This window comes from Ammospiza nelsoni, chromosome 4 (genome assembly GCF_027579445.1).
Source record: "Ammospiza nelsoni isolate bAmmNel1 chromosome 4, bAmmNel1.pri, whole genome shotgun sequence".
NCBI lineage: Eukaryota > Metazoa > Chordata > Aves > Passeriformes > Passerellidae > Ammospiza > Ammospiza nelsoni.
This window is the reverse complement of record NC_080636.1, coordinates 66,810,012-66,824,596: the sequence shown is the minus strand read 5'-3', so window position 1 is coordinate 66,824,596 and position 14,585 is coordinate 66,810,012. Positions and strand designations below refer to the sequence as shown.

At 37.0% G+C, this 14,585-nt stretch overlaps 1 protein-coding gene across 1 annotated transcript in view; it reads right to left on the bottom strand.

Annotated features, from left to right (window-relative positions):
• Window positions 1-14,585, bottom strand: part of TACR3 (tachykinin receptor 3) — a 35,008-nt gene that overhangs the window by 8,580 nt on the left and 11,843 nt on the right. The window contains exons 2-3 of the mRNA XM_059470730.1: window positions 13,333-13,521; window positions 11,454-11,604 (exon numbers count right to left, since the gene is read on the bottom strand). Coding sequence (XP_059326713.1) covers window positions 11,454-11,604; window positions 13,333-13,521 — 340 coding nt within the window. The remainder of the gene's footprint in view (window positions 1-11,453; window positions 11,605-13,332; window positions 13,522-14,585) is intronic.

Here is a 14,585-nt window from a genome sequence, read left to right as displayed (position 1 = left end):
ATTGGGCATGATTATGCACCTGAGATCTAATTCTTGGAAAAAGTAGAAAAACTGATTGAGTGCTTTTGTGCTTAAGATTTATACCACCACTTATTTTACAATATTTTCCTTCTTTACCGGGAGTGAATGATGGGGTGAGTTCATTTCCATGCCTACAACCAAATATGTGATTTGGTGTGGGGGGAAATAAAATAATCTTTTTTTTTTTTTTTTTTTTTTCTAATAGGGGTAATTAATTCTGAAGTTCACTTTGACACAATTCTGAAAGTGTTCTGGAACCTTTAATCCTCATTGTAGGCTCAATGTTTAAATTAATTTTCCATGAAAGACTTCTGAAGAAATGGCACTAGTGAATGTTCTCTTTTGAAAATTATTCTTATGTATTGGACACTGCAATAACCAACTAATGCTATGATGAATTATGCAAAAGTTGCATACTATCCTACTTGTGTTTTACTTTATGTGGGTTCCTTATAATGAAACCTGTCCTTCTGAACCTAAAATGAAATGGGTACCTTTTGTTATGTTCAGAATAGGAACACAGACTCTTATTTCATATGGAAAGACTACTGTTGGAATTGTTTTATTTCCGCCTTATTCACCCAGGGGAATTAAATAAGTGATTTATATAATTAGAAGCCATTTGAATGTCTACCATATTTCTCTAGAATTTTGGCACAAGAAAATAATGAGAAGTAATGCAGATTGTTTCCTACATAGTTTGAAAAACCTCTTCTCTTTTCTGTTGTTAAGAAAATAACTATGAATTATTCCTGAACTGTATTTATTTAAATTGCATGACTAAATTCTGTTAGAGAAAAACACAGTTAAAGCTATTTTTTAGTTGCCATCCTAATTATGCATTTGCAGTGGTAAGAGCATCTTCTTTTTCAAAGTCTGAAGAAAAAACTTCTATTACCACCTAAGAAAAAAAAAAAGGGCAAAAAATTTTAATATTGTTCCCCAGTCCATTTTCATTTGAATTGGTAATTCATTTTCATTCACTGGTAATGTCAGTGAAGTTGAGGTTTATATTTTGAATTTAATGCACCTAGTTTATTTTTGTCATTCTTCAAATGACTGTACAAGGTTGTGAATTTATTAGGAGAAATAGACTTGTAACTCCCATACAGAATATTTTGGGAATACTTGGTCAATAAAAAGTGGTATGTGCTCTGGTCAATTATTGATGAAAAGTATCAGGTGTGTCATTATCTTGACAAGGATTTATTTTTGTCGAGACGAGCGTTCCTTCAAGTAACAAAGTATCCACATGGCTTGGCCATAGTGGTCAATACATTGGTCATTATTGCACTGGTTTGATACTCCTGTGGTATCCCAATTTGTGGAATAAAGTATAAGCTGACCCATGCCAGGGTGGCTGAAACTGTTTCCTAGGAAACCTGCTTTAAAACCTGGGGAAATAAATTACTTCTATCCAACCACAGAAAATGAGTAATTAAATAAAGATGCTTTGAATAGGTTGTAGTACAGAATTATTAATTCTAAAGAATTATATTCTTGAGTAAAAGGATTGGATTTGTTAGGAGAAGGCATTAATAGACATAACATAGACACCCCTCTGTGTGGAGGTGTGTAGATTTCTGCTTTAACTCAGAAAAAACCTGTGCTGGAGTTACATTTTGTTTCGACATGAAGAGCATCCTGTAACAAATGCCAAAGTGTGTGGGTGTAGTACTGGAACTGCAGTTCTGTTCTGCTGAATATACAGGTTTTGGCTCTGCGGTCCTCCAAAATGAGTGATCTGCATCAGATTTCCTGGGCTTTCCACCACACAGATGCTTGGCAGTGTTCTGGAAAGCTCAGCAGACTGAAAACTCCTGCTAAAATTAATTTGTTCATGACTTCCCTACAGGGATTTGATGAGGAAGTGGCTTCTTATGCACTCTCGCTCTGTATATATGTGTGTGTATATATATGTGTGTGTATGTATATATACACAAATGTGTTTTTATGCACCCATGTACACACAAGAATATTCATGTGATCATAATTTAGCATATGTAATGGGGTGACTTTGACTGCAGATTAGATGATACAACAAAAGACCTTTTGAAGTTTCCAAGGTTGGTTTATATGCTGGTGAAAAAATTTACATATAACTTGAAGAACACACTTTGTCCTGAATGTGGCATTTTAAGGTTATTGTTCTGGAGGGTCAGGTCCCAAACTTGAACTTGGGGAGAACTGCAAAGAAGAAGTGAAGTCTATCTTAAACCCAATTCCATCATTTGAAACATGAAGATCATAATCTCCATGTTGAAAATCTGAATGTTGAAAAAGAGATACTTGGCTTTCATTTCTCTTTCTCGTAGGTATCTTGGTTTTATTATTAACAAACATGTATAGTTGAATTCAGCAATGCAATGCATTTGAAAACACACTGAGCTCACTGACATTGGAGTGAAGCATTGTTGAAATTTTTTGTCTCTTTACCTAGTGTTACTTCCATTCTTAAATATATGAGGCACTAGTAAGCAGAAATTTTTGCCCTAGGACTGTGCCTGGACTTCATAATTCACATAAATTTTCTGCCGATAGTGATGGAAAATATAAAAATAATGAGAAACATCACAGCAACTGTAAGTGCACAGTTTTGAGCCTAATCACTGACCATGCAGAACCAATCTCTTAAATCTGCTCCTGACCTGGAGATGTTGCCAGCTGTTCTATAAAGAAGTATTGACCAGGAAACTTTGTCAGTAAATATGTAAACTGGCAAGGCTATGCGCAGTATAAAGCCATTTTTAGTATTTACTCTGCTTTTACTTCTCTATGATTGCTGCTTGAAGCATGGATGATGGGTGTGGAAAGATGTGTTTGTTCACAGGGCATAGCTGAGTTTTAGGACCTTGAGGCAATGAATGGAAGCTGGTACTGCTGCTGAGTGTTCTGTAGTTATTTGGAGATAGACAGCAGAGAAGAGCAATAATTCCAATAATTTTGTTATATTTCACTGTGTCAGTCATGTTCAGAGAATGATCAGGAGGATGTCTGACTTTATTTCTACCTCAGTAGGAAATCTTGTTCAAAGTTATGGGCAGATCATTAAAAAGAGAACAAATTGCTAGGAAAAAAATCTTGAAAAGGAGAATAGGTGAATCCTTTTTTTTTCTGAGGTTCTAAGACCATAAAACAGCTCTGTAAAAAATATTTTGTGTTTAACATGCATTGACAGTAATTCTCCTGTACTCACGCCCCAATTTTTCCCTCGGCAATTTCTAAGCATTTGAAGAGTGAGACTGTGAAATAGAAATCATGATTCACAATATTAATAGTTACTTTGCTCATTCCCTACATTTTCGGTGGGTTTTCAGTCTATATACTTGGTAATAGAATTTACAGAACTTTTTAAAACATAAAACCAAAGATTATTGGTTATTCTGCCTCATCCTAATGGAAAAAAAGGTGCCTCTTTGTGTGTATGTGTTTAGGGAGGGGGGTCATATATTGTCATTAATGTGATGACTGTGCAAGAACTTAGTTGTAAATGAAAAGCCTAAATCAGGCTTTCATGTTAGTATTCTGTATTCTTGTGGAGATTTTTGATAGCTATGGGAATATATTACTGATCAAAATAGTAACAACTATCTTATTCTGCAAGTATTTTCACCAGGAAAGATGATAATGTGATTTTCTGACCCTCAATACCCTTTTGAAGTTTAAGAAAAACTTAGAGAAAATAAGCTTAAAAAAAAAGTCCTATTCTGCAAACTTTTGACTGCAATACCAATTACTTGCAAATAGAGACTTTGACTTTAGTGTTAATAGCAACCTGGTGAGTCTGGCAGGGTATTTATCTTTATCATTATGGAACAACTGCTCAAAATGTTAGTGGAACACTAACAGTTGCAGTTGGGTCCAATAACCTTGTTAATGGCCAGTCCTGGCTCACCCCTGCAGAGCCATGGAGAAGGGCAGCAGGCAGGGTAAGCATCTGTGCTCTGTAGGAAGCACCTCACATCTCCTCGTGTAACTTAGTCCATCTACATGGTTACAAACCCAATTTTAGGCATGTGTAGCACTTTGTGAAGTCAGGCTTAGCTTCATTAGCATTGGTTTGCATCTACCATATGAAGAAGGCTATTTCATACTTCCTGTGAATATTCAGAGTTATGGGTATCATAGTGAGAGGTGCCCTGAAGCAGAATGAGAGGAAATCTATCTTTAGTTATTAATGTTTGTAAGTAATTTTACCTGTTACATTTCACCACTGAGCTTGATTTGGGAAACACTTTCCACTGGAAAGGTAGTTGAGAGAAAAAAAATTATTGAAAGTATTTAATACTAATCTCTCTCTAATCTGGGGTATGTTCTCTAAGCATCGATCTTGAGATCTACCTAATTTAATGTATTAGGAGTTTTGTACAGCAAAATAAAGGCATGCCAGATAAGTTTGATGACAAGACACTTCTGAGCAACTGTGCTGCTGCAGAAGTGAGAAGGAACTGTGGGAGCAGAAAGGAAGTTTCACAGTGCTGTTCATATACTTTGTATGGTACCAGTAGTGATTGTGTCCCTAGGTGGGGTGCTGGCAGTCACAGATATCACAGAGCAGATAGGAACTGCTGGACTGGTACTGTGCTAGTTTTGATGGGTTGTTTTACACTGTACTTCCACAAGTATGATTGTACTCAGCAAATTCTGGGATTTGCTCAATTAAGGACTAATAAAATTATCTGATGTGAATTTGTTTGCCTGTTGCGAACAAAAGAGGAGGAGACAAATGTTATTGACTCATTATAGCAAGACCAGGCCATCCATTTCATGAAAGGAAAAAAATGAAATATTAGGATGTTCTAGATGAGGCATTCTCAGTAGAGAACAGGGAGTTACCCCTGTGCACGACCATAGTGACACTACGTTGCTGGCTTTCCTTGTCTGGTTTTGGTCACTTTTTGCATAAAGATGTTATATAAAAGAAAATTAGAAGCACTAGTTTCATTTATGTAACAAATGTAAACAAAGACTGAGAGAAGAAATGGACATAAAAAAAAATCTGTAAACATGACAGCAATGAGGGATGTTAAGTAATTAATTAAGCTAACTGAAAATAACAGCATAGAGCTGTCTATAAAGAAATTTAGCTGGAAAACTGAACTCTATGGTTTGTGACATTTTTACAAGATGGAGGTTTAAGATGATATCAGAGGAATTCTCTAAGAGTTGTTTGTGGCGACAGGCCTGAGGGCTGGTTCCTGTTCTGTTTTCATTTAATGTTTTACCATTGAAAGAACACAAACTGACACTCAGTGAATAAGTGGAGAAAGCACTGGACAGCACAGTTTGAAATCTTCCAGTGTCTGGCAAACAGGGGATGAGTTTGTTTTCTAAAGAGCCTTTAAAACCATCTGAGAATTCCTTCTTCCCGTTTTCTTTTTCCTTACGTTAAGTAAGAAATGTGACATTGTCAAACACAAAACTTTCCATGACTCATTGATATGGAAATCTTCAAAAGTATTTAATTTTGAGAGTAGCTTCACAAAATCTGAGATACATAACTATGTGATTATAACCTCAGACGAGACTGACTTAAAAGTATGAAATCATATAGTCAGATTAATCACTTCAGAAACTTTTTGGTCACTTTGATTTTTGCTTAGGGGAAACGCAATGTATGAGCATAAGCTGCCCCTTTGGTATTTTTGTTACACCCTCAGTTGCCTGAGGAATTAATTAGGGACATTTCTATGTAAGGACTGCAGTCTTAAAAAGCATCTCTGTTTCTATTGATTGTTGGCTGATACCAGAGCAGTGGAGTGCCCAGAAGTGGTGCTGGCTGGGGCGAGTTGTTCTTCAACCTCATATTGCTAAGCCTTTTTTCTTTTTGAATGTGCTGAACAATGATTGCTAAATTTGTCAATGTGGCTGCGCTCAAGTACACCTGTGGCTTTCAATCATGGTAGAGCTTTGGCCAGCAAGGTGCTCACAGTGCATCAGCATTTTGGATAAATGATAATTTAACTGTAGCTGTATGAAATTTCAGCTAGTCAAGCCATACAGCCACTCACACATTACAATATAAGCCATTGTGCTATGACTGTTAGATCAGTGAGATCACCTCTTCTTAAAATAGTGTTTATTTCTCCAGCTTAATCTTCTATGTTAGCTCTCTTTTAGTATTTATTTAGTCTGTTTTGTACTTTGTTTTCATTGCCACTCTCTGTAAAGTCAAGGAGAAGATGCCTTTACAGAAGATATGTATCGATGGACCAAAAAATTATACAGGCCCCTATTTTTGTCAGGAGATGCACAGTATTCCTAGCAAACTGAGCTTCTGCACCTCATTACCCCACAACAGGATGGGTAGGTTGTTTCACATATCACGCCCAGAAATGTAAGATCAGCTAAAGGGAAGAGGTGTGTCTGACCACCATGGCCGTCATTCCTGCCTGGGTGCACAAGCACAAATGAATCTTCAAGGTGGAAATGCTCGTGTCCCATGAATAAGTAAATGATGAGGATGGCACCATGGCAATGTAAGTTCTCCTCAGCAGACTGCTGTTGCATGGCAGGTTTGGGTGATCTGTAGTCCTAGAATGTATGTAGGGTGAAGATGCCTTCACTGTACATACAGGGTGTTCTAGGATTTGCTTCTCTTTGCACACTTAAACACGTCTAGTGAATATTTTGACATGTGCAGCCTTGGTAAACCATTACCCAAAAAAAGACCATAAAATTGTGTTTCTTACTGTCTGACTTTTAAAAACTAGTCACAGGTGATGTTTCAGTGTATATAAGGGCATCAGCTGTCAAGATTGGGCTTTCCCTAGAAATCTGTATTACAAATTTGTGTAGAGTAATTGACTGCAGAGGGGAATTAATTGAATTTAAGATAATCAAGTTATATTTACTTTCTGCTGCATTAAACTTCTATTCCCTATGTCATTTTGAAAATGGCATATAAATATAAGGTAGTGGAGACTACAGTGCTGGTTCCCATGCTGGGATAAGCCAGAAGATGGGTTGCTTTAATAAGTGGTTTTAAATAACTGACTGAAGATTTTAAACTTACCATGTGTTTATGCAGTCCCATGAGAAAGCAATTACTTTCCAACCTTGAAGAAGTCTAAACAAATATGTAGGATAAAAGTGAAGTTTCAAGATGGTGTAGGAAGTCACATGCAAGACAAACCCTTGGTGCCAGAGTATCAAAACATTTTGTTTCACGTGGCTGGATGCAAACTTTCACAAAAGGTTTTATGAATGGAGCAATATCTAACCCTAGTCTGTCTGTCTAGGCCTAGTGTTGCTTGTTAACTAGAAGGATCTCTCATTTTAATTATTGGCTATCATCTGATCTGTGAGTTCATAGTGTAATATTTCATCACCTATTTATTTTGAATAAGCTTTATATTATGAGTATTGTTTTTTCAAATCTGCCAGCCCATAATTAATTCAGTATTTCAAGAGTTTTGATGCCGTACTGCAATGTTTTAGGCTTTGACTTCTTGGGGTTTTTTTTCCTTTCCTCTTTTTTCCTGCCTCTTCTCCACAATAAATTACTCCATAGAGAAGCAATTAATCTTTTTTTCTGGTCTGACCTGTTTGGCTACCTTTTAATGCCAGCAAAAGTATCATTATATCTAACTAGTGCTTCTCTTTGTAAAGTGTGGTATAAAATACATATTAAAGTGTTTTCATGTAATTTATTAATATGCGATAAAGAAATAAAAAAGGAAAACCTGCATTTTTAGTGGCATTGAAAGCCAGTGAGAAATCAGGAGTATTTTTATGGCTACACTGCTATGTAAAAACAGGAGCATAAAGACGTAGGACAGTTCCTTCTAAATCAGACAGCTGCCCATCTATCCTACTGTTCTGTCTCAGAGGCAGTAGAAGGTGCTGTTTACCCCATGAACCTGGCAATTTTCCATCTTCTATTTTCCTGATACTGTCCCAGCACCCAGGATTGTTTTAAAGAGGAGTGCATCTCTGATTCATCCTTTCAGTATCTACTTGGACATTAGGGAGAAATTTTGGACATCAGGAAGGATTTCTTCATTGAAAGGGTTGTCAGTCATTGGAAAAGGCTGCCCAGAGACATGGTGGAGTCACCATATCTGAAAGTGTTCAAGAAATAAATGGACATGGCACTTAGTGTTGTGGTCTGGTTGACAGTGGAGACCGGTCCGAGGTTGGACTCGTTGATCGTGGAGGTCTTTTCCAACCTTTTTCACCTCTATGATTTATGAATTTATTGCTTGGTAATTTTTCAAAACCCTTTCTGAAATCTGTGAGATCATGAGCATCTGGCAGGAGAACCTCTCAGATGCCCTTCACTGACTTTTAAATTACACCTTCTTAAAGTGCTCTCACTTCTACCAGCCTTGTGCTCCTCTCCTATTGGTTCTTGCATTTCAGGATTTGGTGACCAACAGTTCTTCAGTCACTTTTATCCACTACCTTTGTGTTTCTCTAAACGCTGACACCTTGTCCCTTGGCCTCCTCATCTCCAAACTAAAAAGTGCTGGCCATTTTAATCACTTCATAAGTCCTTTGATAATTTTTAGGTGCCCTTCCTTGGACTTTCTCTAAATCTATGAAAAGGAGGGGTAAGGAAAAAAAAACAAGCCAGAGAAATATGTGTGAAGTATTCATACTGGAGTTCTCACAAAGGCTGTGAGAAGCAAACATATGGGACTTTTTTTCTCATTTTATATTCAAAATTGAGTAAAAGAAATACATTGAAACAATGTGTCTTTTAATCAATATTCGTTGCTAAAATAAATTGAGATGACACCTCAAGCTGTGTTAGGAGAAGCAGAAAATGCAGAATTGTAAGTGTGGAGGAATGAAAATTACTGAAAAAGATGCCTGGTGACATACTATCACAAAGTAACAGTCATAAGTAAAAAGAACAGTAAAGAAAATACAAAAGTTAAGGAGAGCATTTTCTGCTGCTCTGTATTCTTCCCATTGTGGCCAGGCAGTAGCATCTTTTGATGAGATAAATGTTCTTTTTTCAGCAATCTGTTGTATCAGAATTGTACCTCTTGATAAAAACAATACTAACTGATTTTACTTGCAGTACATTATTATTTCCTCATATGGTTTAAGTAAAGCTGAAAGAAGGATTGGAACTTTTTAGCAAGCAAAAGCAGGGTGTGGAGGCAACATCTGAGAGCAAGGATTTGCAGTGGATATAAAGAACATTTTGGCCTAGCAAATCTTACAATAATATTATGAGACACTTGTACAAACTTGTTATGTGTGACACCACTGAGACTATAATTCCATATTATGAAAATAGGAATTGCAGGAGAAGAGATGATGCTCAGCTGGACATTAGTCAGTCTCATGACAGGAGCTTTAAGAAGAAGGGATAATGGTTGCAAAGTCCCCGCATGTAGCAAATGTTCAGAAGTTCAAAAACTGATACCAGGCAGATTTAAATGGGACGGTCCCTGAGATATTTGAGCTGTGTGTCAAGGAAAAAAAAAAAAGGGTTTTGTAGTTTCATCCAGTCCTGAATTTCTAAATATTTGGTCTTTGACCTTACTGATACTAAGGATGACTTTGTGTTGTCCAGCCTACAGTGTGTAGTGTGAAATTCTTTGAATCCTTCATCCCTTAATGATGCTTTCAGGAGGATTCAGGACTGTATTGCCCAATCATATATCTGAAGTGATGAGACTATCTGTTGAACTACTAACGGCTTTGTCAAGCTTCAAATCTTTTGCCACCAAACATTGTTTACTTTAAAGGTCTTGCATGAACTGTTCACTACCTTCTTAATATTAATTACCATTTCAAACAACCCTAATCAGACACCTTTGTGCTGTAACATTGCCTGATATGAAACAGTCAGCTATTTTATATTTCTCCTTCATTATAAGTGCATAGATTTTCCATATGTCTTGATACCTATATACTAAATAGCAAGAGAAACAGATTATTTCTTTGCCTGAAAGGGGCAAAGCACTAGCTCTGTTATGAGAGGCGGGCTGAGTTATGGCTTTATTTGAATTCCAGTCCGTTAGTTCCTCTCCATGAATAACCAATTATGATTCATCTTTCCAAATACCAGTTATTTCATAAATCCTGTTGGAGTGCACAGCAGTGTAGCTAAAGTGCTGTCATGGAGCTCTACCCATAAAGTCACTGATGCAGTTATAATATATCTGCACATAATTTAATTCCCCTGTTGCATGTCTTGAAGGTAGGCATCTCTTTACTCTCACATTTAAAATCCTTTAATTAGGGATGCTTTTCCTTGTCTCTTGTATATATTTAGAATTCTAAACAGGTGCTGTTTTTAAAGTATTCAAGGGATTTAATTGGGCTCTCTGTTTCATATAGTAAAAACCAGATTTGGTCTTCAGAGACCTCTAGTTTCTATGTCACAAGGTGATTATTTTACTTAGTCATTTTGATAACAGGTCCTGCAGTTTTGGCATATCCTGGTTCTGCAATAATTTAATAACTTCCCTTCCACATTTGCTTTTGCAAGATGTATCTGTTACAGAAAGTTATTTCTGCAGTGTCCTGAAAGAAATGAAAATGTTAGTGTTCTCCAGAATTTGCAGGAGATCTCATGTTCTGTCAGGACCCAATATGCCCCACTCTGCTGTTGCTGCAGCCCAGTAGCATATTCCACTGTTCAAACATACAGCAAACTGGGCAACTGCAAATGTGCTCATCATTGTAAATTAGAAGTTTGTATTAGGGTACCATTTTTTCAAGTCTGAAAGGTTAAATACATTTTTGTATAAAAAATTGTGTCAGAAATAAAAATGTAGAAGGCTGTCTTACTAAATAAGAAAAGTTAGGTTAAGAAAAAGAATGTTGTAGGAAAGAACGTTAGGAAAACTGAACTGGAGATGGTCAAACAGTTAACAAGCAATGCCAGGTCTAGTTAGTTTAAGCAATACCTACAGTGAAAGGGATTGAAAGAAAATATCTGGGAAAACTTGGTTGCATTTCTCACAATAAAGTTATTGTTTAAAAATATAATTTATATATTACAAGGAGGCTGATCAGTGCTTATCTCAAATATGCATGGACCTTAATCACCTGACAGTTACAGCAAGATTCACTTTTGTTTCAGTAGGATAATAATCTTACCTAACAAGAGCTAATGGTTTGCTAGCCCATTGTTTAAAAGTCAGTTTCTTAACTCTCTGAAGGCTAAACTTTTTTGCCTTAGTTTCCACATAGCAGACACAGTGTGTGCTGCTACATGTGGAGTAAGAAGTTAAAACACAAATGTTTCCTTTATTTAATGACAAACATTAATGTTATGAAAAGAACAGCCAGTGAACAGAGAAGACAACTTGTCAAACTTAATCAAATTTTGTATTGTAGCTGATCTCTCATTACTGCTATTTCAAGTGATTTGGTGTTTCTGAAAGAATTTACTGTGATATGTTGCAACACAATTGCAGATGATTTTATAAGTATTCACTTAGTGGGATTTACTGAAACAGTACCTTTCTCTTAGCTTTGAGCTGCTCGTGATATTTGTTGGATGTGTCGCCTGGTATTTCTCCTCCCCAGAGGGTAATTCCCACCATGGAATAAGTGATGCCCATGATGAGCAGTGGGAAGCAGTAGACCAGCACAATCACAATAACATGATACCTGCAATGAAAAGATAGTAAGGTGGTAAGTGCCTTCAGAGGAGCTATACCAATGGAATGGGCTGCTAGAAGTCAAGACTTCTATTTTAGCAGAAAGCATGTTTTATATTAACTGGCTAGTCCTTGGTGTTTTCACTGTCTTTTTGAAAGTCTGGAATTGCACTGCAAATTTATGTACATTTTAATGCATGTGCTTTGTGGGGTGTCTAATGCTGAGCCTGGACTAGTGTATTATGAGTGACTCTATGGTTATTCTGATTAGCGACTGCAGAATAGGGTGGGTTTGTCCATAACTAGCTGAGTTGATTTAATTGCACAACCAAGTATCATGAGGGAAAGCTAGGCATTTGGAGCTCTAGTCTGGACTATAAAATAAAGAGGAAAGTAAGTATTTTAGTGATATATTGATGCAAAACCCCTGATAAGAGTCCTATCACCCACTGTTCTTCATATGGCCCATCTGTGCACACAGACAACACAAATCTGTGTGCAGTATAGTCACCGCTGCTGATGTCAGCACTGGGAAAACAAAGATCATTTCTTTTGCCTCCTGCTAGTTCCTGGTTAAATGTCAACTTCAGATGAAATCCTAGTGAATGATAAGTGAAGGATCCCCAACAGTCACTGAGAGTGACCTTCCTGCCCTAAAGAGAAATGTCTGTGAGGGGCTCCTAAAGTGATAAAAATTATATGTGACTAGGATGTCTTTCACCTGCCTCATAAAGAGCAAAAGGTCAAATTTGATTCCAGATAGTTACAAAGACTTTCAGCCTTGAACACAATATTTTTCTTAAATGTCAGTGATGACATGAAAGGACAGATGCCTAAGTAGCCACTTATTCCTAACTCTACCAGAGGGACAAATAGGATATATTTAATTTAATTGACTGATATTCTCACATTCAGAAAGTGGAACCAGTTACAGGTTATCCAGTTTTCTCTTTTGGACTAACATCTGACATAAGTAACAGAATGAAGTGGCAAAATCCAGCCCTCCCATGGAGAATTCTAGAGAAAAAAACAGCTGGTTAGGGCCTTCTCATTCTCTACAATTACCTGAAAGTAGATTGTAGTGAGATGGATGTTTGTCTCTTCTCCCTAGTTACAGGAGAAGAAATAGCTTCAGGCTGTACCAGGGAAGGTTTAGACTGACTATTAGGAAAATTTTATTCATGGGAAGGGTTGTCAAGCATTGGTACAGGGTGCCCAGAGAATCAATTGATTCACCATCCCTGGGTTTATTGAAAAAAACCTGTGAATGTGGCACTCAGGGACATGGTCTAGTGGCAGACTTGGTAGTGTAGGGTCAGTGGTTGAACTTGATGACCTTAGAAGTCTTTTCCAACCTAAATGATTCTAAGGAGAGACTAGAAAGCCTTTTTTTTTTTTTTTTTCCTGGTTAGGATAAAGAGGAAGCTTGCTTTGAATTGCATGTTATGTTCCCAGTTCTGACCATCTCTGTCTGTATAGAAGTAGCGATCTTACATGCAGCAATGACGGTAAAAGTGCAGCACAGGAGGGAGCACACTCAGATGTGGAAGAGACTAACTTTGTTCTGTTTATCACACATAATGCTTTATCATCCGTAGAAAACTGGCTCTGCATTTCTCAGTGATCAAAGCTGTTAGTTATTCTGCGTGTAGAGTATCTGCACAATGCCAGAGATTTTGCCAAGTCCATTGCAAGTCTCAACATCACCATGCACAAGTTTAAAAGAACAAAAGCTTACGTAAAATGCTGTTTTGGACCACCTGGCCATGCTACATAGCAAAGAGTTCTCCCAGGCATCACCTTGGTTATGGAGTATAGGCACTGGGGAAAGGCCAACAGGAATGCCAAAATCCATATGCTCCCAATGACCACCTTGGTAGCAGTTGCAGAGAGCCTAGGTTTCAAGGGATCAATAATGGCCATATATCTGTAAAAGAAAACAAAAACCTCTGTGTAAGAACTCTTCAGAGATTCAAATGTATCTAGAATCAGCCAAAGCTTAGGGTAAAAGTGGAGATATTTGTCTTCCTGCAGTTCTGATGTTGCTGTGCTCTTTGTGTGGTTCTGCTCCAGTGAAGGCAGCACTGAAAGGAGAAGCAGGTTCATTGGATATTATTTTGCAGCCATGGGACACCCAGTTAATCATATGTACTATCAGTAGAGAAACTATTTTGCAAAAAGTTAGACAGTTCTGTTACTGTACAGCCTGATGGAAAAGCACAATGCAGCCGAATCCTCTGTTACTTTGCTAGGTCATACAACATTTATTTCTTATACAAAATTTTGCAGCCAAGTTGTCAGGATTAATAGTCATCTGTCCCAAAGCTACAGGAATCTGATAAGTCCACATGCATTTATTTCAGTAGAGAGAGACTGACTTCAGATTGTCTGCCAAAGAACACCAGAGCAACTGATTCATACAGAGAACTGAGAGAAGAGCCAGTTTAGAACTGGTAAAAGCATTAAGGGAAATAGATGCATAAAGCAAGAAAACATCTCATTTGCCTTCTCAGTTCCCATGCTCCCAGGAAGGATAGCATTCTTTGTCCTGGCCCATAATTGTATTGGCAATTCAGGTATGCTGGTAACCTTGGAAGAACATGCAAAAAAAGAATCAAAATGTTTAAGTAATTACAATTAAAAGTTTAGAAAAAAAAAGCAATGAGAAAAAGCATCTAAATCAACAGTAATAGAAAAACAAGTCTTGTTTTCTGTTTTTTTTTAATTTCTGTTACAGATGCAAGGAATAAGGGAGACACAAAATTTGTATCAACCATTTTTTGATTAATATCTTGTGTTTGCTGCAATTGAAAGACTCATACTCATTTCAAATAAATGGAGTAATATATTTTAAATGTTACGGTACACATCTAGGTTCTTGTCAGACTTGTCCAAGGTTTTTACATATCGACATTAGCCATGAGACAATAACAATAATATTTATAAAATAATGTTTCTGATAAGAATTTGTGCAAGAATCTTTTACATCCA